Below are 25478 nucleotides of genomic sequence, written 5' to 3'. Positions count from 1 at the left end.
GTCTTCAGGGTATTCTTGTTTACCAGTGAGGAGATCCGGTACAAGAATCGTGTTCGTTGGTTGACTTTTTTTTATTACATTGGATGCCATTTTGTCACAGGAAAGATTTGCCTCTAGGATGGAACCCAGGTAGGTAATATCTTCTTTCCTTGTGACAATATTGTCACCCACTGTAACTGAGAAGCCGTCGGTCTTGCTGAGTTTGTTATTTGAACCGAAGAGAATGGACTCTGTTTTGCCCATGTGTAATGATAGTTTGTTATCAGCGAGCCATATGCAGATTTTGCCTAGTTCTGAGCTGAGGGTTTTTTCAACCTGTAACTTGTTCTTGTCAGAGACCAGCAGGGCTGAGTCGTCCGCAAACAGGAACAAGTTGCAGTCACAAGCTGACGACATGTCATTTGCATAAATTAGGAACATTGGAGGGGGTTGGGGGGTTTGGACATTTACCAGGGCCAGTTTCTAATTACAGCCACCCGTAGGTGCTCTTTGAGAGCGGTTTTGAAGGAGGGTAGGGATTCATATTATTTTACGGCTGTGGGTAGGGCGTTCCACATTGTTGTGGCATAATTGCCCATGGAACACAATGGTTGTGAATATTGACCGTTGTAACGTTTCCCCCCCCCCCCTCTTTTTCTTTCTTTTCCTGTTGTTTTCCTGGCATTTTACCGATATATCATGTAGTGTCCGGATCCACAGTAATCAGAGGGCGGTCTACCACTCTTGACTCTACGTCCATGTCTACATCCTGTTAATACTCCAGTGCTGCCCCTGTGTGGTTCAAAGGGACAACAACACTTCCACAGATTTGAACCAGGACAACAAAGCAGGAGTTCCAAAAATGTTTCTGGTCAATGACCCCCACATAGATGCAGATATTCATTAGGGCCTAGTGCTTCCCAATCCTCTCCTCGAAGCACCCCAGCCATTCCATGTATTTGTTAAATTCCACCACCAGCACACCTGATTCAAAAGCCCTTTATTAGTTGAATCAGGTGTGCTGGTGGTGGAAATTAACAAATACATGGAACGGCTGGGAACCACGGTTTGGGAACCACTGCTAGGCCACAGACGCCATTATGATAACGTTTTATCCCAGGGCTTCATCGTCTGGCAAGATTTTTGTTGGGAGATATGATTTGATCATTATGATTACTGTTCGCGGCCGACTCAGCCCTGCTGGTCTCTGATAGGGACAGGTTGCAGGTTGAAAAAGCCCTGGCACCTGATAACAAACTATCATTAAACCTGGGTAAAACAGTCCATTATCTTTGGATCAAATAACAAACTCAGCAAGACCGACGGCTTCTCAGTTACAGTGGGTGACAATATTGTCACAAGGAAAGATGAAATTACCTACCTGGGTTCCATCCTAGAGGCTAATCTTTCCTGTGACAAAATGGCAACCAATGTAATTAAAAAAAAAAAGTCAACCAACAAACAAGATTCTTGTACTGGATCTCCTCTCTGGTAAACAAGAATACCTTGAAGACTCCAACAGGAGCACTCATTCAAGGGTACTACGACTATGCTTGCACCTCATGGTACCAAAGAACCTCAAAGGCCCTAAAAACAAGACTACAAACATCACAAAACAAACTGGTCAGACTACTGCTTGACCTTACTCCTAAAACACACCTCACCCCTGCCCATTTTGACAACCTAGGATGGTTTAGAGTAGACGACAGAGTACAGCAACTTGCAATGGGCCTGGTCTACAAGATACACTACACCACTAAGAGACCCATGTACATGTCAAAATACTTCCAAAAGGTCAGTGAATTCCACGACCACAACACCAGAGGGAGTTCCACAAATCATGTTCAACCCAGATTTCAAACAAGGGACTAAACACGTTTCGCAATTATGCCACAACAATGTGGAACGCCCTACCCACAGCCGTAAAATAATGTGAATCCCTACCCTCCTTCAAAACCGCTCTCAAAGAGCACCTACGGGTGGCTGTAATTAGAAACTGGCCTCGGTAAATGTCCCAACCCCCTCCAATGTACAGTTTCTTCCCCTTCGAATGTATATATTTTTTATGATCTCTTTCTCTTAAACAGTACTGTATATTTGTATGTATAAATGTCTTGATGAAACAGTATTGTATATCTGTATGGCCTAAATGTCTTGATGAATTGAAAATGGGGGACCCTGATGTAAACAAGATGAAAGTCTTTTTCTGGTCTGCATTCCCTTAACAATTGTTTGTATTGAGCTGTACTGTATTGTACCCATTCTGAAATCTGTTAATAAAGTTTTCAATCAATAAATCAATAAATTTAGTACAAAATTGCATGTTGTTTACTGTGGCTCGAGTTAGTAAGTACATTTTATACATCATCTCTCTTTGTGCTAACTTCTAGTAAATAAAATATGGTAATAGTGATATTAAATATTTCTTTATTTAGCCATGGGGACCCCTTGTAACCCCCTCAAGGACCCCTGCACAGTCTCTTATGCCACCATGTAAAAATCCTACAATTAAGTCTGTCTCGCTTTTCTCTATCAAAACGCTCCTTGTACAAGTATCGCAGAGAAATTTCAAAGGTACAGTTGCACAAGGGTTTCGGACAGACAAACGCTAGGGTTTGAAAGCTTATTTGCTAATAAACATTTTAAATATTTTTTATAAACTGGTCAACACAGCTTTATTTCTGGCTGTGGGTGCCTGATCACAGCGCAGGCACATCAGGCACCCACAGCCGGAAATAAAGTCGCTTTGAGCAGTGTTGACCAGTTTATAAAAAAAGAAAAAAAAATGTTTATTAGCAACGCAGAGCTTTCAAACCCTAGCGTTTGTCTGTCCAAAACCCTTGTGCAACTATGAGTACCTTTGAGATTTCTCTGCGATACTTGTACGAGGAGCGTTTTGATAAAAGCGAGACAGACTTAATTGTAGGATTTTTACATGGTGGCATAAGGGACTGTGTAATTCACTCGGTGCATCACAGTCCCGAAAGGGGCTATGGGTGGACATGTGCTGGGAGGTCGTCATGCGCGGGACCTGGGGGGCCTCATGGTGTTGAAGGTCTGGGGCCTGAGGGACACATAGCGTTTGGCATGTTCTGGATGTGTTGGGGTGTCACACCCTGAGTGGCCCCGCGGGGACTAGAGTGGAGCTGGGCCAGCTGGCTAGCTAAGTAGTATGCAACATGGTTCTGGAGCCTGGGGGAATAGCAGCTATGAAGTAACCAGAGGGTGGGGCGGGCTGGTAGGGGTTGATGACAGGGTTGGGCACAGCACATATGGTGGCTTGCACTTGGTTGGTCAGGTGTGCCTGGCGTTCCTCTTTACTCTGGGTCAGTAGAGAGTAGAGTGGTTTGGTATCTCTGGCATGATACTGTACCATGCTTCTCCTCAGGGGAGAAGAAACAGATGAGGCTGAATACCTTACTGTGGCCACCCTCCATCAGCACTTTTGTGTTGGTCCCAAAGGGAGATAACTCTTTGCGCAGGCGCTCGTCATCTAAGCCATCATCCAGGTTCTTCATGTACAAGTTCACACCCTGGTATCTGGTCATGCAATCCCGTTTCATTTGCTCAAACGTGTGCTTCAGTTTATTCTGGCGCTTTAATCTCTTCTGTGCACGGCCCACATATATCTTCCTGCCGCTCATGTTGTCCACAGCCTTCTGTGCGTCTTCGTGACTTTCAAAGCTAACAAAGCCAGTCTTAGGATTTGCCAGTATCATTGGTCATGACACGGATGCTGAGGGTAGGTAGGACCATATTTCCCATCTAAACTAAATCCAGACTACATAGACTACATCTAAACTACATCCAGACTACATCTAAACGACATCCAGACTACATCTAAACTACATCTAGACTACATCCAGGCACAAGATTTATGGAGGTTCACAACTGAAAAAATATTTAAATAAATAAAAGGAAAGTTTGTCCCTGTAAAAAATTTAATTTCTTAGACTCGTGCTCAGAAACATCCGTTAATGACTTTCTCGTACATTAAATGAAAAAAATAAACATGTTCTGTATTTACATTACATTCAACACATTATGTTGCCATTTTAGAGATCACATTATATACAACACATGACACAGTCTACAGTTCAAAAGAGCAGCTTGGGATAAAGGATGCAGTGCACTCGCATAAATTCACGTCAATTCAGTCCAATCGCTGAACTCAACTGGAGCTGCAGTCACCATGTTCTGGGTGGTGGGGTCCCAGACCTCTTCATGCCAGGGACCACCAGGTGGACATCAGTCACCATGTTCTGGGTGGTGGGGTCCCAGACCTCTTCATGCCAGGGACCACCAGGTGGACATCAGTCACCATGTTCTGGGTGGTGGGGTCCCAGACCTCTTCATGCCAGGGACCACCAGGTGGACATCAGTCACCATGTTCTGGGTGGTGGGGTCCCAGACCTCTTCATGCCAGGGACCACCAGGTGGACATCAGTCACCATGTTCTGGGTGGTGGGGTCCCAGACCTCTTCATGCCAGGGACCACCAGGTGGACATCAGGCCACGGACCCCGATTTGTTTTGCGAGACATGATTTAGAATGAGAATACAACCGTGGACGACTGTCCGCTCTGCTGGTAAGACGGCACGGTGGCGCAGTGGTTAGCAGCACTGCTGCCTCACAGCAGGAAGGTCCTGGGTTCAGTAGGGGGCCTTTCCGTGTGCAGTTTGCATGTCCTCCCTGTGTTTGCGTGGGTTTCCTCCGGGTACTCCGGTCTCCTCCCACACCAAAGAAAAAGACATGCATGCTAGGTATATTCTGCCATTTCCCATTCCCACACTGTGTGTGGCTGCCCACTGCTCCTAAATGTAAAGCGTTAGGATGGGCCAAATGCAGAGGAGGACAACTTAACTCAAGACAGCAGTGGAGAGAGACGGTGAAACCTCAGATCAGACATTCTCTCACTGTGGTAACTTCAAGTGAATGAAATAGTGAAATTAAAGCATTCCTCATTTTGAGAAACCCCTAAACTTAAAAAAGAATGATTATTTCTACAGTTAATTACAGTGTATGTCTGCATGCTGCTGTTGATAAGTCATTAGGTCTGGTCTGCTCTGTAGATCATTGGCCACATTTAGATGATGTCAGCGATGACACGGTCAGTAGAGCAAGTCCAGAGCAGAGATGGTGGGCTCCTCTGGCTTCTTGTTCTCAGCCTTGGGCATCTTGATCCGGCTCATGGCGACCACTCCGCAGATGGCGACGTGCGTCCCCACGCTGCCCACGCCCAGCCAGAAGGACCAGTCCAGGCTGTCCTCCAGCACAGAGAGGCGGAAGAGATTCTCCCCATAGTTGGCCACTCGCTCCGTCAGACGGTGGCACTTCAAGGCTGCCAGGAAACACAGCACACCCAGGGAACCAAACAGAGCTGCGGACAGAGAGGGAGGAATCATTCTCATAATACACCCAGGGAACCAAACAGAGAGGGAGGAATAATTCTTATAATACACCCAGGGAACCAAACAGAGAGGGAGGAATCATTCTTATAATACACCCAGGGAACCAAACAGAGAGGGAGGAATAATTCTTATGATAAATACACACAGGGAACCAAACAGAGAGGGAGGAATAATTCTTATGATAAATACACACAGGGAACCAAACAGAGAGGGAGGAATAATTCTTATGATAAATACACACAGGGAACCAAACAGAGAGGGAGGAATAATTCTTATGATAAATACACACAGGGAACCAAACAGAGAGGGAGGAATAATTCTTATAATAAATACACACAGGGAACCACACAGAGCTGGGGATCGAGAGAGGGAAATTATTGTAGGTATACTATCAATGACCTACAAGGTACTGATCTGGGAAATTAAGTTATAAACATATGTTCAAAGCATCGGACACCGCTTTGGCAACCGCTAATGTCGCTTTGTTCCTTTTAAATAAAGAAATAAACTCAACTTATAAAGCTATGTGTTTGCCCATTTCCCAACTACAGACCAACAGTAATCTTTTCATTTGATTATTCAATTATTTATCCTTATAGCTGTGGCGAGAATCTGGCGATACGACACATATGACAGGGGTCACAAAGGAATATACTGCAATGTGTTATGATACGATAAACATGCCGATATATTGCGATTGTCAAACTGTGACTGTTGTAGCAAAGATGGTTCATGATTTCAATACAGAAAGTCTGCTCTGGTCAGCAGGATTTTGCCACGACACGCTGGCACCGTCAAAGTTAGACTTAGACTACCTTATATGCCAGTACCTGTCAGATCATCAGTCATCAAACCAGTCGGTCATCCTCTCTAAAAATGGAACTCTCAAAAGTATAAAGCCGTGTTTGTTTCTGTTTATCATGGCCTTAGTCCGTGGAGGGCTCTGGTCAGGACTGTATTCTTCTCGTGTGCTCCAGCAAATAAACCATCGATTGAATTTCACCCTTGACTCCCGATTCAATTTCCTGTTCAGCCGCCTCATTATCACCAAAAGATCTCAGCGTATATTTTAATATCTATCAGTGGCCTTTATGTCGGCGACCTGACTGAGAACCAAGTTTCAAGTTTCAAGTTTCAAGTTGTCATACAGAAGTACAGAATACTTTCATACAAAATGCTTCTTACTGTTACGCTCCAGAGACTGTGCTAGACAAGATAGTATCAAATAACATAGTATAGCATGTAATTTAGAAGTAGAAAATGAGGTCACAGTGTTCAGTATAGACATATGTACAATGTTCGATGCAGAATAGACGTAACTGAGTTACCATATAATATACAATACTATGCAGTGTACTAATGTACAATACTATATAGTGCAAAGCAGAAATGGCGGGCAGCAAACCAGGAAGGACGGGCAGGGGACCCCCTCCTCTATACGACAAACACACTGTTATTTAACCACCATAGAGTCTGGACCTTCTGTTTAACATCTCATCTTAAAGGACGGTACTGGCAACTGTACGGCGTCCCCAGTCACAGGGGCATTGTTACTGCCAGGTCCAGAGGACAGGGTGCCCCCTGCTGGACACCACCACCACTGCAGGACAGAACACACTGCATTGGTCATTATACTAATCTTCAAAAAAGGGGAAACCATGATGATACTTAATTATTCTTCAAATGACAGGAAATACGTTTTGGCGTCTGTCCTTCTACTACCCTAAAGCTAGCATTAGAACTGATTGCTTTCGATCACACATGGTAACTGCTGCCCTACCAAATCACTTTTGGCTAACTGAAGTGCCAGTAGGAAGGTACTGGAGCACACGGGTCATCTTGGTACAAAGGAATCATTGAGATTTCTACACAACAGTGTCTTTTTCAGAGTCAGTAGGTAGTAGGGGGGTGGGGGAAAAAATCGATACGTAGTAGTATCGCGATACTTTGCATGGCGATACAGTGTATCGATACAGGGACGCCAAGTATTTAATTATTCATAAAAGAAAAAAAAAGAAAGAAAATGTATAAGGAAGTTGCATTGTTCATTTCAATATCTGTAATAGTACAGTAGTCCACACACACACATGTGCATTCAGTTAAGTTGGAATATGACTGTAATACAAACAGTTCAGTTTGTCAGGTACATGCAACACAGATTACAGTGTTTACATTTGTCTGCTTGAGAAAATACCATGTTCTGCAATAAAAATTATTGAAGTGAGATGAACAGACTGAACTTTATTTTATTAGATAAAACATGTTGACAAAGTTTTACTTTGCAGTTGAAAAAAGGTAATAACTAAAATTTGCTAAAAAATATATATATATTTCGCAATACTCAGCGTATCGCGATATATTTAGTATTGCGATAGTATCGTATCGTATCGTGAGGTCTCTGGCGATTCCCACCCCTAGTAGGTAGGCTCCTCGTTGACTGATTTCGCTAGGTGAGCCAGGGTGCACCTGACCCACAAAGAGAGGGCATAAATAAATAAATCATTATTGAGGTCAATAAATCATGTAAGTAAACCACAGCTCATTAGAAGTAGAATTGCGATCTGTGTGAGTGATATTTCTTTTGTAAATTGAATGACAATTTCAAATGGGGTGTATTACTTATGAGCAATGCATTGTGGGAGGTGTACACTTCTTTTTGACTCGGCTTATGTGGCTCTCAGATAGATAGATAGATAGATAGATAGATAGATAGATAGATAGATAGATAGATAGATAGATAGATAGATAGATAGATAGATAGATAGATAGATAGATAGATAGATAGATAGATAGATAGATAGATAGATAGATAGATAGATAGATAGATAGATAGATAGATAGATAGATAGATAGATAGATAGATAGATAGATAGATAGATAGATAGATAGATAGATAGATAGATAGATAGATAGATAGATAGATAGATAGATAGATAGATAGATAGATAGATAGATAGATAGATAGATAGATAGATAGATAGATAGATAGATAGATAGATAGATAGATAGATAGATAGATAGATAGATAGATAGATAGATAGATAGATAGATAGATAGATAGATAGATAGATAGATAGATAGATAGATAGATAGATAGATAGATAGATATTTACAGTAACAGCACTGGCTGTCATCGTGGAACAGAGTTCAGGGAGATGACAGCTGAAGGAAAGAAGCTGTTCCCGAGTCTGCTTGACTTGGAGCGGTCCGAGCGGAGGTTCCTGTAGCGCCTCCCGGAGGGGAGGAGGGACAACAGTGAGAGGTGTCCTTGACAATGCTGCGTGCCTTCCTCAGACACCATCTGTGATGGATAGACTCAATTGCAGGGAGTGATGTACCGGTGATGCATTGGGTGGTTTTCACCACCCTCTGCAGTGCTTTCACCAGACCTTTCTTTTGTTCCAGAAAATTTACAGATTTGGGGTACAACACGTCTTTTTGCTCGTTTGTCTAATGTCCACTTTAGCTTTCTGGCCCCCGGCTTCACGTTATGACACTGGGGGGAACCCTGTCTATATTCCCTCCACACACACACGGTCACGCACACACACATGCTGCCCTACTGTCAGTCTGGGGAGGGTGTAGACTACCACATGCTGCCCTACTGTCGGTCTGGGGAGGGTGTAGACTACCACATGCTGCCCTACTGTCAGTCTGGGGAGGGTGTAGTGTAGACTACCACATGCTGCCCTACTGTCAGTCTGGGGAGGGTGTAGACTACAACATGCTGCCCTACTGTCGGTCTGGGGAGGGTGTAGACTACCACACATGCTGCCCTACTGTCAGTCTGGGGAGGGTGTAGACTACAACATGCTGCCCTACTGTCGGTCTGGGGAGGGTGTAGACTACCACATGCTGCCCTACTGTCAGTCTGGGGAGGGTGTAGACTACCACATGCTGCCCTACTGTCGGTCTGGGGAGGGTGTAGACTACCACATGCTGCCCTACTGTCGGTCTGGGGAGGGTGTAGACTACCACATGCTGCCCTACTGTCGGTCTGGGGAGGGTGTAGACTACCACATGCTGCCCTACTGTCGGTCTGGGGAGGGTGTAGACTACAACATGCTGCCCTACTGTCAGTCTGGGGAGGGTGTAGACTATCCCTACAGCTAGGAGTTTCACATGGAGAAAGTAACAACCCCCCCCCCCCCCCCCTGAGCCCCTCCCTGCTGAACAGACGCCTCCACCGACCAGTAGGAGTCACTGTTGCAACAACCCGGACTCTTCCCCCCCACTGGCTTCCCACCCCTGAACAATGTCAATAGGGACGACTGACCAAGTCGGAGGTAATGCCGACTGCGGGAATCGACTCAGAGCCTCTGCGGTGGTAGGCGAGTACTGTACTTAGACCTATACACCACCCAGCCGCTTGAAAGAGAGAAGGAGCGGCAGGGGAGCATTGGAGGAGGGATACAACAGTGTGAACAAAGGGAGGGGGGGCAGAAACACTGAGTACTGAAATTATAATGAGAGAAGGAAAGGAGAAGATGAGGAGGAGAGGATGGGGGAGGGGAGAGGAGAGAGTAGGAGAGGAGGGGATGGGGAGAGAGACAAGAGGGAGAGAAGAGGAGAGAAGGGGATGAGAGAGGAGGGGGGGGGGACAGGAAAGGCATAATGAAAAGGGGGGGTTGAAGGGAGAGAGTGAAGTAATATACTAAATGGTAAAGTAGCAGAGGACCAACGGTGTGAGTGAATCAGATTAGTGATGGGTAGATGTGAGATAAAGGTGTGTGTGTGTTCGTGTTCCATCCTCAAGGTGGAAAGGAATCCCAACCTGAGCGTGACATAAGAGCAAAATGGCCAGCGTGTGACTATAATCAATGACTATGATCTCTCTCTCTCTCTCAATAACCATTTCTGATGAATTACACCTCGCCACATGTAAATAATACAGCCTTCCTCTCTATATGTGGAGAAACAAATATGCGACAACAGATATGGTTTCCAGTCAACTTGTTGAGGAACACTCAGGCCTGGACTGCACCATGGGGAGCTTCAGGCAGGGTGATTCAGGCAGGGTGATTCAGGCAGGGTGATTCAGGCAGGGTGATTCAGGCAGGGTGATTCAGGCAGGGTGATTCAGGCAGGGTGATTCAGGCAGGGCGATTCAGGCAGGGTGATTCAGGCAGGGTGATTCAGGCAGGGTGTACTATTTCCCCACTAGCATTCACAATGGTGGTAGGACATAATTATTAGAGCATCAAAGTGGGTGGCAGGGCGGGCTGTGTCTCCCACCAATCAGGGCTTACATGGATGACCTGACAGTGACACTGGTGTACTGTGGTGTACAAAAAGGTTACTAGAGAAGTTAAATGAGAATCTGAAGTGGGCTGGGATGAAGATGAAGCCTAGTAAGCCGAGAAGCATTTCATGGACTACTAGAGGGAAGGTAATAGAGGGAAGGTTTTTACGTAGACGAGGAGGAAATTCCATCTAAGAGACAAGCCAGTGAAAGGTTTTGGTAGGTGGTTGAATGAGGAGTTGGATGATAGTGAACAGATACAGCAGCAACTTAGGAAAGATTTGTAGAGGGGATAGGAAGGATAGAGGTCAGAGGGGATAGGAAGGATAGAGGTCAGAGGGGATAGGAAGGATAGAGAGAGGTCAGAGGGGATAGGAAGGATAGAGAGAGGTCAGAGGTCAGAGGAGATAGGAAGGATAGAGAGGTCAGAGGAGATAGGAAGGATAGAGAGGTCAGAGGGGATAGGAAGGATAGAGAGGTCAGAGGGGATAGGAAGGATAGAGAGGTCAGAGGGGATAGGAAGGATAGAGGTCAGAGGTCAGAGGGGATAGGAAGGATAGAGAGGTCAGAGGGGATAGGAAGGATAGAGAGGTCATAGGTCAGAGGGGATAGGAAGGATAGAGGTCAGAGGGGATAGGAAGGATAGAGAGGTCATAGGTCAGAGGGGATAGGAAGGATAGAGGTCAGAGGGGATAGGAAGGATAGAGGTCATAGGTCAGAGGGGATAGGAAGGATAGAGGTCATAGGTCAGAGGGGATAGGAAGGATAGAGAGGTCAGTGCTTCCAGGCAGGTTGAGGTTATGGTGTTTGTAGTTTGGTTTATTCCCTAAGTTGAAGTGGCCGTTGTCAGCATACAAAGTGCCAACATCAAAGGTGGCAAGGCTTGAGAGGTTGGCTAATTTGTATACCATCGAGATGGCTAGGAGTTCCTCAGTGTTCCTCATTGCCACGTACAGCCAATGACCTTTGTAGACCTGTATTCTGTATTGTATTCTCCTACCCTACTCTATATTTCCCCCCACTTTGCCAATAGAGAATTGTGTATTTTATAGCCTTAACCACTTTTAACTATGCTGTTATATTCAAATACTGTTTTAATTATGCTCTTAAAATGTACAAAATGTCTATCTATTCTCTTTTTACCTGGCATTTAACATCTTGTCTAGGGACTACAGTTGAAAACTAGCTACCCAGCTAACACTGGCATATTTACAGTGGTGGTACTCTGTCTCATTACTGTTGAATAATGTGCACTGTCCCTATTCAAATAAACGTAATAAACTAAACGAAGTTTTCGGTACAGCGTGATGAACGTGTTTTGGCGCTATCACCATTAGGCATGCATACACATTCAAATCACATATACTGTGATCAGCAGTTAGTTTATTTTATAGAATTGACGCTGCCCTGGGAGGATTCAGTAGAGGAGGCTTGTGAAAGGAAAAAGCTGAGATATGCAGACTTGGCAGCAGAAACTGAACAACGAGGATGGAAAGCTAGGGTTTGTCCGGTGGAAGTAGGATGCAGAGGATTTATAGCACGATCGACTTGATCATTATTGGGAGAGGTGGGGATTCGTGGGTGGAGTTTGCGAAAGGCAGTAAATAAGATGTTGGAAGAAGCATTGAAAGGAAGTCAGTGGATTTGCTTGGGGAGAAATAATGTCAGCTGGGGGTCAAAGTAAACTAAGGGTAAGAGTGTTCCTTTTTTTCTCTGTTTCTGTTTTATGTGTGATATTGTTATCAGGAATTGTTTAAATTTTTTATTTTCAACATAGGATAACACAAGGAAGTTCTGCGTGTGGGTATCATGGACAATCAGAGTTATCATGGAGCTATGGGATGCTGGAACTGTTGAGCCTTCCCGATGTGTTGTGAGCGTAACTTGACAAAACACCACTGAACGGAGGTGCCCACTTGATAACCCTAGTGATATACAGCTCTCACTGCCTATCTATCTACAAGTTGGATTGTGGCGGCCATTAGGGGCCACCACTAACTAGCTAACGTTTGATATTACTCTGTAGTACCGATTTATATACCGGTATGTTATACCCAGTTTAATCACCTGTGCATTGTATATTACTATTGCACTTTACTTTTACATTTGCACTCTGGTTGGATGCCAAACGTCGTACTGTACTTGTGCTGTATAATGATGATAAAGCCAGGGCGACAGTGGCTTGTGAGATAGAGCAGTCGTCTGGTAATCCGGACGTTCCTGGTTTGATTCCCACTCCTCCCGGGGAGCTTGTCAAAGTGTCCTTGAGCAAGACACTTAACCCCTAATTGCTCCCGTTGAGCAGATTGGCACTTTGCATGGTTGCCTCTGTCGGTGTGTGAATGAATGGGTAAATAGGGAGGAACTAATTGTAAATAGGGAGGAACTAATTGTAAATAGGGAGGAACTCATTGTAAAGCATTTTGGATAAAAGCGCTATATAAATGCACCATTTACCATTAAAAATTGTATCTAATCAGGGGCGGCTACGTGGCGTAGTGGGCAAGGCACTCGCCACGAATGCGGAGACGCTGGGCTCGCCTGTTCGAGCCCAGCGCTCCACATTGCTTTCAGTTTAGCTGGTCGTTCATACTAATACACATTGGCCGTATTAGGGGGTGGGAAACTGATGGGTGGGGATCGGGCGTTGTGGACAGCGACTCCTACAGGTCGGTTGGTGCGCCTGCGCAGTAGAATCAGGAAGTGTCGGGGGCAGCGTGAGCCTCCCACGCGTTACTCCTCGCCACTGAGAGATCGAGCTGCGCAGGTGAAAAGATGCGACTGCTGTTACCTCAAGTACCGGAGGGGACTTGTGCTATGTATGACTTAGTCCACATTGCAGCCGGCTTGTGGGAGGCAAGAAACAGCGTTCGTGACAGGGGAGGGTTGAATTGGATGATACGAAATTGGGATGGGAGAAAATATAGAAAATGGGAGAAAAAGTGGATAAAAAAAATAAAAAAATTGTATCTAATCAGCGGTCGGGTGGCGTAGCGGAGATTGCGCTCGTCACCAATGCAAGAGGCTGCGGTCTCGACTCCCGGAGTCAGCATTGCCCTGCGGCTTGGGCCGGTCGTCATACTAACTCGTTTGGCTGAGTTAGGGCGAGGGAAGTCGTGGGTGGTAATCTGGCGTTGTGGACAGCCAGGTCTGGGCCCCTGCTCAGCGAAAGGCAGGAAATGGTGAAGGCAGCGTGACCTCCCACGCGTTACGCTTCACCAATGAGAGTCCTCGCTGCCAGGTGAAAAAAAGAGCCACTGGCTGTCTCCACATGTGTCGGAGGAAGCATGTGGTGGACTTCAGGGTTCCCTTGTACCGACCAGTAGGAGGAACATGCGCACAACAACCAGGTAGGGGAGGGGGGGGATTGGCATAACGACTAAATTGGGATGGGGAGAAAAATAGAAAAATCAGGCAGAGAAAAAGAGGATTAAAAGAATTTAAAAAAAAATTATCTACCGGTAATCTAATGTAATCATTTGTTTCACTTTTTGTTATGATGTAAGAACCCATTAACCAATCAGTTGTTGTGTGTATGTGTAAATTGCTACATTTATATAGCGCTTTTATCCAAAGCTCTTTACAACTCACCCTTGCATTAACCTCTTCACTCACACACCGACGGGGGAGGCAGCCACGCAAAGCGCCAACCTACCGGTTGGGACCAGTTAGGGGTTCAGTGTCTTGCTCAAGCTGGCGGGAGAACCGGTACCTTCAGATGACCAGACGACCGATCTACCTCCACTGTATGTGTGTGTGTGTGTTTGTGGGGGCAAGGTGGTTGTGTTTGTTTCAAAGAACTGTCACAATCCTAAGATCCTCTTCACCACTATAGATTCTCTCCTTCTCCCAGACCCAGCCTAGATGGCTTAATTTTTTAATGTGAAGAATTATCTAAATATTTCAGTCGAACTCATTAGATCAAACATCTCAGCCCCCACCTTAGACCCAACTGTCACTCTAGTTTGTGCTACGCAATTGAACTGTTTTGAACCCATCTCTCTAATCTCTCTCACAGAAACTGTTACCAGCATGAAGTCTGCCTCCTGTCCCGTTGACATTGTCCCCACTCATCTCCTAAAGGACACCTTTGACATAGTTGGTCCCAGCATCCTTGCCATTATTAACACTTTGAGTGCCACTCACGGCTTTTCTCGGGTTTACGACCCGACCGTTGAATGCCACGGTCACAAGTATTCTCGGGTATTTTTTTATTTATTTTTTATTAGCGATCTGAAATCATATTGCATCACGCGAGCCTACCGTTGGAGATCCAGGGACCGCCGGCGCTCAGATGTGAAAAAAGCGCCCCCTATCGTCTCCCAGATGGTAAATCACCCTTTTGGAATGGACTCAATGAAAGTGAATGGGAGAACGGATTTCTGACTCCACATTTTACTTCTCACTGATGCAGCCGGGGTCTACCAGAGTTCATTCTGGAGCCTCTGAGCCGCGCGGATCATGTGTTATACTGTACACACGATGGATCAATACATTTATCGATTTTTTCGAATGGCGATTGGAAATTGGAATAAACCATTTGGATACCATCTGACCTCAGGTAAGGAATCTATGTTATCAGTGTTAGGATAATCAGACTCGTTTTCATGGATATATAAGCGTTTATGTGATATGTGATATGGCTGTTTTGACTGTGAAAGCCATGAGGAAATAAGAGCAGCGATTATCAGCGCACGGCACGAGCGTGCGTGCGCACACATATACTATCGATCATCTAGTGTTTATTTGAAAACGATTCATAAATAGGCCGACAAATGACAACGTTCTGGAATATTCCAGTAAAAGGCGATTATCATAGGCATGGGTTGTTTTTCCCCAGAAAACGGGTGATTTTCAAAATGCTATCAAACGGAAATTAAGCGATAAAAATACAATCTGCCTTGCCAATGTTGACTGGAAAATTAGTCTTTGATAAGCGACGGGCAGATTAGACACATAGCCATAATTTAAAACATAGATTAGGCGATATTAACGTTAACATTGGCCGTGGATGGTGGCATTCAACGGGGTAAAAAGGAAAACACGGCCCGGCACTGAAAGTGTTAATAGCTCTCTGGCCACCAGCTCTGTTCCATCCCGTTTCAAACACGCCATGGTCCAGCCCCTTCTAAAAACATACTCTACAGTGCCTAGCAACTACAGACCCATTTAAAGATTATCTTTTCTATCTAAGGTGTTAGAAAAGGTCATTCTGATCCAGCTGCTGCTAAACAAAATTCTGGATAAATTCCAGTCAGGTCGACTTTACTGAACATCTATAATGACTGCGGCACAGTGGCACAGTGGTTAGCACTGCTGCCTCACAGCACGAAGGTCCTGGGTTCGAACCGCAGCAGAGGGCCTTTCTGTGTGGAGTTTGCATGTATAAAGAAGACATGCATGTTAGGCAGGGACTACAGATGAAAACTAGCTCATTAGCTAACTCTGGCACATTTACATTGATAATAAATGTATAAATATATATATATTTTTTAATACAAATAAATAAACTAAACCTGCTCCAGTCCTTACTGTTGACTCTGGAAACTGTGCCATTTTGATTCTCCTTGATCTCAGTGCCACTTTTGACACAGTAGATCATGCCATTCTTGTTGACCGTCTTTAGCATGGGCTCGGTGTACTGCCTTGGATTGTTTTATCTCATATCTTTAAAATGTTCAGTTAACATCAATCATTTCCCTTCCCCCACAGCCAATCTCTCTTGTGGGGTCCCACAAGGTTCCATTCTGACCCCCATCCTCTTCTCCATCTATATGCTGCCACTAGGTAAGAGCATTGAAAAACACAACATCTCCTACCACTGCTACGCTGATGACACTTAGCTCTTATCTCCCCTTGAAACCCAACGATCAGTCCAATTTAAACTGCCTCACAGAATGCCTTTAGCAAATACTGGATGGCTTACAATTTCCTCCAACTAGATGAAAACTAATCTGAAATAGTTATTTTTAGTCCCCCAGATTTCCATTAAACTAATCACCAACAGCCTAGGTCAATTATCCACCTATCTTAGGCCCCACGCCAGGAACCTTGGTGTGATCTTTGACTCTTTCAACAGATAGGCTACAGTAAATGCAGTGGTAAAATCCAGTTTCTTTCAGCTACGGATGATCAAAAACATAAACCCTTCCTCTCACTCAGTCATCTAGAAAAAGTCATCCATGCTTTAATAATATCATCTCTGCTCGACTACTGTAACTCCCTGTACACTGGGATCAGCCAGTCGTCATGCTTTAATGTCATCTCTGCTCGACTACTGTAACTCCCTGTACACTGGGATCAGCCAGTCATCATGCTTTAATGTCATCTCTGCTCGACTACTGTAACTCCCTGTACACTGGGATCAGCCAGTCATCATGCTTTAATGTCATCTCTGCTCGACTACTGTAACTCCCTGTACACTGGGATCAGCCAGTCATCATGATTTAATGTCATCTCTGCTCGACTACTGTAACTCCCTGTACACTGGGATCAGCCAGTCATCATGCTTTAATGTCATCTCTGCTCGACTACTGTAAATGTCCCGCCTGCAGCTGGTCCTAAATGCAGCGGCCAGGCTTCTGACTGGTTCCAGAAAGAGGGACCATATCTCCCCTGTTTTGGCCTCTTTTCACTGGCCAGTTCCAGTTCATTATAGAATTGATTCCAAGGTCCTGCTGTTTGCCCTCAAAGCCCTGAACCAACTAACTCTCTCCTATATCACAGATCACTTAAGCCCCTACACCACCTCCAGGTATCTCAGGTCGTCTGACCTGGGCCTCCTGGCCGTCCCACCCTCAAGACTCAAACTCAGGAGTTTTCGCAGTTACAGCCTTTCCTCATCCATCGATTCGTTCAAGTCTTGGCTTAAAACATACTTCTGTTCACTAACGTTTGATTCTTCTTAATGGGTTTTGTGCCACTTATATATAGTGTATATGTCTCTTCTATGTACTGATCGTGCTAATGTTTTGAGGCCTTGTACAGCACTTTGGTCAACTCTTTTGCTTTTAAACGTGCTTTATAAATAAAGTTGACTTGACTTGACTTGTGTTTGTGTGTGTTTTGATTCTCCACATACCAGCAATGATGTTCCATAGGTAAATTCCCTTATGCCCTTTGATGCTCTGGTATGGAACTTTCCGGGCGTTGTAAACACAGAAGGACAGGCTGACGAAGGCGAAACCCATGGCAACCAGCAGGAAGAGGATCACCATGGCATGAAGCCCGCTGTTCAGCGTCCGTACCAGCTTGGGGAAAACTAGATAGACAGACAGAAAAAGTACTGACATATATTACTCAAATAGAGGTACTGTGACTTAAGTAACTTCGTAACATATAATAAGCATACTTGACTGTCTAGAAGTCATTGCACTCCAAAAAGGTACTTAAGTAATAAGTACTTAGTTACTTTAGAACAAAAATCATGCTTCAATATCGTACCCCACAAATGAACCAAGTAGGCTACTCCTCGCGTGGTCTTCACAAAAGTGTTACGATCCACCAGAATAAGTCCCAAGATTTGGGGATAGTCTCTTTTGTGTCCGTTTTGTCCAGTATTCTATGACCAAAACATACTCAAGTAAAAGTAGAGTAGTTAAGAATCTACTCAAATAGATACTTGAAAGGTACAGGTCTACTCAACTACAGTAACTACTAGAGTTGATTGAAAACAGATTGCAGAATGGGTACAATACAGTACAGCTCAATACAAGCAACTGCTAAGAGGATGAAGACCAGAAAAATACTTTCGTCTTGTTTACATAAGGGTCCTCCATTTTCAATTCATCCGGACATTTATGACATACAAGACATACAAATATACGGTACTGTGTAAGAAAGAGAGAGAGTAAGAAATCTGAAGGGGAAGAAACTGTACATTAGAGGGGGTTGGGTGGGTTGGGGGTGATTTGACATTTACAGGGGCCAGTTTCTAATTGCAGCCATTGAGAGCGGTTTTGAAGGAGGGTAGGGATTCACATTCCTTTACGGCTGTGGGTAGGGCGTTCCACATTATTGTGGCATAATTGCTTTTTTTTTAATCCACTTTTTCTCCCATTTTCTATATTTTTCTCCCATCCCAATTTCGTATCATCCAATTCAAACCTCCCCTGTCACGAACGCTGTTTCTTGCCTCCCACAAGCCGGCTGCAATGTGGACTAAGTCATACAGCACAAGTCCCCTCCGGTACTTGAGGTAACAGCAGTCGCATCTTTTCACCTGCGCAGCTCGATCTCTCAGTGGCGAGGAGTAACGCGTGGGAGGCTCACGCTGCCCCCGACACTTCCTGATTCTACTGCGCAGGCGCACCAACCGACCTGTAGGAGTCGCTGTCCACAACGCCCGATCCCCACCCATCAGTTTCCCACCCCCTAATACGGCCAATGTGTATTAGTACGGACGACCAGCTAAACTGAAAGCAAATGTGGAGCGCTGGGCTCGAACAGGCAAGCCCAGCGTCTCCAGATTTCGTGGCGAGCGCCTTGCCCACTACGCAACATAGCCGCCCCGTATTGTGGCATAATTGCTAAACATGTTTAGTCCCTTGTTTGAGCCGAATCTGGGTTAAACGTGATTTGTGGAACTCCCTCTGGTGTTGTGGTTGTGGACTTCACTGACCTTTAGGAAGTATTTGGACAGGTATGGTATCTTAGTGGTGTAGTGCATCTTGTAGACCAGGCCCATTGCAAGTTGCTGTACTCTGTTGTCTACTCTAAGCCATCCTAGATTGTCAAAATGGGCAGGGGTAAGGTGTGTTTTAGGAGTAAGGCCAAGCAGTAGTCTGATCAGTAAATGTCATTATATAGTTACTTTCCACCTCTGTAGAAAACCAATTGCAAACCTGATCTACATTGATATATATCCTTGAACACACGAGTTTGTCTGTTTGGCTGTGGTGCACCTACCATCTCACCACCTTCACCATACAAAGCATCCTCTAAGCCCAATGTTGGTTCACTTTGTTTCAACGTTTTTTATTTGAATTTTTTTGCTGAGATTATAAACAATATTAAAGCATTTGTAACTACTTATTGTAGGTAATCTTTTATTCTGTGGGAAACACCCTGCTAGTATCAACACATTGATTGATTGATGATTGTATTAACAGATTGCAGAATGGGTACAATACAGTATGACTAAATACACACAAAGGGGATGCACACCAGAGAAAAACTTTAGTCTTGTTTACATCAGGGTAACGCTATCAACAACAATACAGGTCACTGTTCAATGTCTACACAGCCACCCAAACATACAGACACCTGACATATCCGATTGATCTTACTGTAGATTTTGGAGCGTCGACTCCCAAGCCCACACTTTTTCGTCTTCCCGCCCTGGAACAATCCGTAGTAAATATCTCCAGTAAACTGGTCAAGCTCTGTGTTGGACGCGTTCACGATGTCAACACCGGTTTCGCACAGGATTCTGCCGATGACCCACCGCTCCGTTGAAAGGGCCACAACCAGCAGAACCACGGAACCAATACAGAGCACCGAAGCCACCGAAAACGTAATTCGTTTCCATAGCTCAGGCATTTTACAGCCAACCGGCGTACAAGCCCATCGTGCCCGGTAACACGACCCAGACACGGGTGTGTGTTACTGAGAAGGTAAAGAAAACACCATGGGTTTAAGTAAGATATAAAATAAATGAAAACATGAAGGGGGGAAACGGGAAAGTTGTTCGTCCGTCTTGGAGAGATGTGTTGCCGAGCGATACACAACGCAAAACAGAAACCGAATCTAGGACGGTGGAAGAGATCCCTTACCAAGAGAAATTCAATCCCAGACCAGCAGCCAGCATCGCGCGCAAGGCCTCCCCCTCCCTCCCCTCTTTAGTCAAAGGGATGCAGCCCAATGCCCCATTGCAACCTGGCCTTTAGAATCGGAAATGTATGGGTTTAACACTGACAGGCGGTGACCAAATTGAGGCTTGCACTTCATCCTGACCACACTAATCGTGTCAGGATGAATTATTAGTCCCATTTCAGAAGCAGGGGCTCTAAAGGTCAGGCCAGGGAATAAAATGCATGAATGAATTAATGAAAACTTTATTTAACATATTGCAGAATGGGTACAATACAGTACGGCTCAATACACACAATTGTTAAGGGGATGCAGATCAGAGAAAGACGTTTGTCTTGTTTACATCAGGGTCTCCCATTTTCAATTCATATTGACATTTATGACATACACAACATACATGACAAATGGCATAGAGACATAGGCCTACGGGTATTTAGTACTGATAAATTTGTGACATAAACGGTATACAAATATACAGTACTGTTACCCATAGATCCTGACAGAGTATATGATGGGGAGGGGACTGTACATTAGGAGAGGGTGGGTGGGTGGGCGAGAAATATACATACGGTGGGGAGGAGACAACATTTGGAGGGGGTGGGTGGGTGGGAGATAAATATACATACGGCGGGGAGAGAATATGCAGTGGGGAGGAGACCGTCTATTAGGAGGGGGTCAGATGGGGGTGGGGGGTTTGGACATTTACGGTGGCCAGTTTCGAATTGCAGCCTCCCGTAGATGCTCTTTAAGAGCAGTTTTGAATGTGGGTAGGGATTCACATTCCTTTACAGCTATGGGTAGGGCGTTCCACATTGATGTGGCATAATTGCGAAACGTGTTTAGTCCCTTGTTTGAGCCGAATCTGGGTTTAACATGATTTGTTGAGCTTCCTCTGGTGTTGTGGTCGTGGTATTCACTGACCTTTGGGAAGTATTTTGACATGTAGCCTACATGGGTACCTTAGTCGTATAGTGTATCTTGTAGACCAGGCCCATTGCAAGTTGCTGTACTCTGTCGTCTACTCTAAACCATCCTAGGTTGTCAAAGTGGGCAGGGGTGAGGTGGGTTCTAGGGGTAAGGTCAAGTAGTAGTCTGACCAGTTTGTTTTGTGATGTTTGTAATCTTGTTTTTAGCGCCTTTGAGGTGCTTTGGTACCATGAGGTGCAAGCATAGTCGTAGTACCCTTGAATGAGTGCTACTGCCAGAGTCTTCAGGGTATTCTTGTTTACCAGAGAGGAGATCCGGTACAAGAATCTAGTTTGTTGGTTGACTTTTTTGATTACATTGGATGCCATTTTGTCACAGGAAAGATTTGCCTCTAGTATGGAACCTAGGTATGTAATTTCATCTTTCCTTGTAAGTTGTGACAATATTGTCACCCACTGTAACTGAGAAGCCGTCGGTCTTGCTGAGTTTGTTTTTTGAACCGAAGAGAATGGACTGTTTTACCCAGGTGTAATGATAGTTTGTTATCAGCGAGCCAGGTGCAGATTCTGCCAAGTTCAAGAGAAGTCTAATGATGCTAAAACTTCCTACACGTCATATGCATGTGCACATGTCGTCATATGCACGTCATAATGAAAACATTTAATATTGGAGATGCTTGATAAGACAGAATGATTGATTGATATTTTGGACAAACATTTCAGTTTTAATACCCAAATGAGCTTTATTCTTGGTGTGTTATCATTGCTAAACCAGACGATATCCACACAGAGGGCCACCAGAGGTTTATAACTTTACCTACAAGTATGTGATTAAAGAAGGTCCCCTTTTATGGGAAATAGGTTTGACCTAATCCCAGTGTGGATGCAGTTGTAAACTGGGAGAACATGAAATTGGCATTCAAACTTGCCATTCGGTCAGGGTTTTTATCTGAGAAGAGAGAAAAAACAACAACTTCTGATTCAACAAGCCATTCACAACTGGCCCCACAGTCTGTCTATCATTCTATGCCATTCTTGGAAACAAACAACCAATCACCGTGGGGCTGCAAATCAAATAACACTGTGACCCGTTTAATTCACAGGAAGAAACAGGTCATCAAAATCACAAGAGAAACCCCCACCCCAAACAAAACCCTTCAAATTTGCAAACATGCTGTGTGAAATGCAGTGGTGGAAAGTAACTAAGTATTTTTACTCAATTACTGTACCTAAGTACAATTTCGACCTACTTGTACTTTACGTGAGTATTACAATTTTAGGGACGTTTATACTTTTACTTCACTACATTTCAAAGGAAATATTGTACTTTTTACTCAACTATATTTATCGGAAGCCACCAGTTACTAGTTACTGATGGCTTCTTATTAGAAGAAAATGATTTTGCATAGAAAACATGGCAAAAATGTATGAAGTGATATACTTTCACATTTGAAGCCTGTCAACTTCAAGAGGATGTAATCAGAGCAGCATAACTGGACAACATACCACTTTAACATAACTTTTAGAGGTCAATGGATGGAGGATTGATTGATTGAAAACTTTATTAACAGATTGCAGAATGGGTACAATACAGTACAGCTCAATACAAACAACTGCTAAGAGGATGAAGACCAGAAAAATACGCTTGTCTTGTTTACATAAGGGTCCTGTGTTGATTGATTGAAAATGTTATTAACAGATTGCAGAATGGGTACAATACAGTACAGCTCAATACACACAATTGTTAAGGGGATGCAGACCAGAGAAAGACTTTCGTCTTGTTTACATCAGGGTCCCCCATTTTCAATTCATCATAATCATCAGATTGAATGATCCTAAGCAGTGGAACACACAAATGTCATGTAGAATGCATACTTTTACTTAGATTGGATACTTAAGTACATTCATTCAATAGCAAATAATTCTCTACTTTTAAGTAGAATTTGAATGGAGGGCTTTTACTTTTACCAGAGTACTCATTTATGTGGGTATTTCTACTTTTACTTAAGTAAAGGAACTGTGTACTTCTTCCCCCACTGGTGAAATGTCTAGTCAAGTTATTTTCTCTCCCCCCCCCCCCCCTGTATCATAAGAGGTGACTTAGGGGTGACCCTCCCCTCCCCGGCGTTTCCTTTCTCGTCGCCTGCTATGCCCTTAGCTTCTCTCCTCGTGACTTTATCCCCCTTGCTGCTCATCCCCGTCACCGCCACGCTGCAGCGCCGCCTGAGCCCTGCGCCCGTCCTCACCGTCTTCTCCCTCAGCAGGCTGGAGCTGCCGGCGTCCAGAGACCGCGTCCTCTTTCCTCTCTGTCTGCGCTGGCGGAGCAGGACGTCCCGGCGAGACTCGCTCTTCCGGGGAAAGGCCACGGGAGGTCTGGGCCGGGCCGGGGGTCTGTACGCCGGGCTGATCTGGTGCTGCAGGACCTCCATCAGGCTCCTCATGTCCAGCTTCCAGCCTTGTGGACGAGGAGGACTTGTCTCCTTGTCCACTCCTCCTTCCTTACCCTCCGTCCTCTTTGGGTCTCCGTTGAAGTCTGGTTTCCTCTTGGGTGGCGTCAGTCTTGTGTACATGTTCTCCCTCTTTGCCCATGCATTTGCAGGCAGAGGCTTGTAGGGTAAGTTATTCCTGAACAGTGGAGGTAAACGCTCCCCTGGCTGTGCACTAGGGTGCCCTTTGACCCTTTTGTCAGAGGAACAATCCACAATGTCTTGCTCAACCCTCCAACGTTGACTTTGACCTCGTTCATCATGACCACTGTCGCTGACCGTGGCTGTGTTTAGGGACAGAGGCATCTTCAGACTATATCTCTTCACAGCCTGAAGAACCAGATCATGGATAGGCCTGTTACCATTCTGAGCCGCATAACACAGTGCAGTGTGTCCCTGCTTATCAACACGGTTTAGGTCAAAATCCATGGCCTGGAGAAACAGCTGGGTCAGTCCGAGGCGTTCGTACAGGACCGCGTAGACCAGAGCAGTGCGGCCATCGCTGTCACGCGACCGCACGTGGGCTCCGTGGACAAGGAGCATGCGGGCCACGCCCAGAGCCCAGGACTCCTCGTTGTGGAGGCAGCAGAGTATCAGAGGACTCCTCTGCTCCTTGTCCCTGTCGTTGACACCCACCCCAGACTCAATCAGCTCTCTGGCCTTCCTGAAATCAGCCTGCAGTATAGCACGATGGAGATCCATTGCCGTCTGCTGAGAAATTCAAGGCTGGTCGTGAGGGTGTGTGTTCTCTTCAATGTGCAAATACGTGAACACAATTATGTGCATCAAATGTTCACTTAAATGTGAATGGCAAACTCTCGCTCTCTCTCTCGCACTCACACACACAAACATGCTCACAGCACTATAAAGCCTGGTCTGAAGAGTGATTTGCTGTTGCTATTGGTAGGGGGAGTGTTGCCAGTAGTAAATTACAGCAGGGAACGAATAGCCTGGCTCATTCAACAATGAGAAGTCGCCCCATCATTCAGGTTATGGTTACTCAGCCACTCAGGACAGAGGGCAGTTAACTTACTGGAAATTCATCGCTGGGTTTCTGAAGACTATGCTGGAGACATCCAACAAACTACCAGGATACAGATGGAAAACACACCTTTACTAAACAGAACCCAACCGTTAAGTGATGTGTATCTGCAGTTTGCAAACAGACCTGTCTCCATCATAAAAGTGTCTGTGATAAGTATGCAATTAGGGAAGGGCAAACCATTGAATTTCCACGTCCACACGTTCATTCATATAGCTTACAACAGTTCATAGTCTGACTTGTGTAGTTTGTCAACACAAACCAGCGTCTGTAGCCTACTGTATGTATAGTATGTAAGTATCTTGGGACTACTGAGTGGAGACCAGTTTTGTCATCAAGTAGGGCTGAATAACAATCACGAAAATATCATATTGCATTTATTTTGGTAGATATTTTGGTTGCAATATAACTTGCAATATCGTTTTTAAAGGTGCACTATGTGGTTTTTGAGACATTTTAAACTCTGAGAAGTAAAAGATTCTATTGTAAAAAAATGTTACTAAACAAAGTCTTTTGAGTAAAATTGGGTCTGTAATTGTAAGTGAATCCCCCCCCCCGTCTTCTACTATTACCCTGCCCATA

The 25478-nt window shown here is 44.8% G+C and overlaps 1 protein-coding gene across 1 annotated transcript; it reads right to left on the bottom strand.

Moving 5' to 3' along the window:
* Positions 1-5090: 5090 nt before the first annotated feature.
* Positions 5091-20172, bottom strand: clrn2 (clarin 2; the record flags this gene model as incomplete). The annotated part of the gene is made up of 3 exons (XM_084318617.1): positions 5091-5359; positions 17714-17893; positions 19920-20172. 3 exons carry the CDS (start codon positions 20170-20172, stop codon positions 5091-5093), a joined length of 702 nt encoding a protein of 233 aa, XP_084174743.1.
* Positions 20173-25478: the final 5306 nt, after the last annotated feature.

The sequence above is a fragment of the Notolepis coatsorum genome (genome assembly GCF_963971535.1).
Source record: "Notolepis coatsorum genome assembly, chromosome: 7".
NCBI lineage: Eukaryota > Metazoa > Chordata > Actinopteri > Aulopiformes > Paralepididae > Notolepis > Notolepis coatsorum.
Note: the sequence above shows the minus strand (reverse complement) of the source record. Positions and strands in the feature narration are given on the sequence as shown.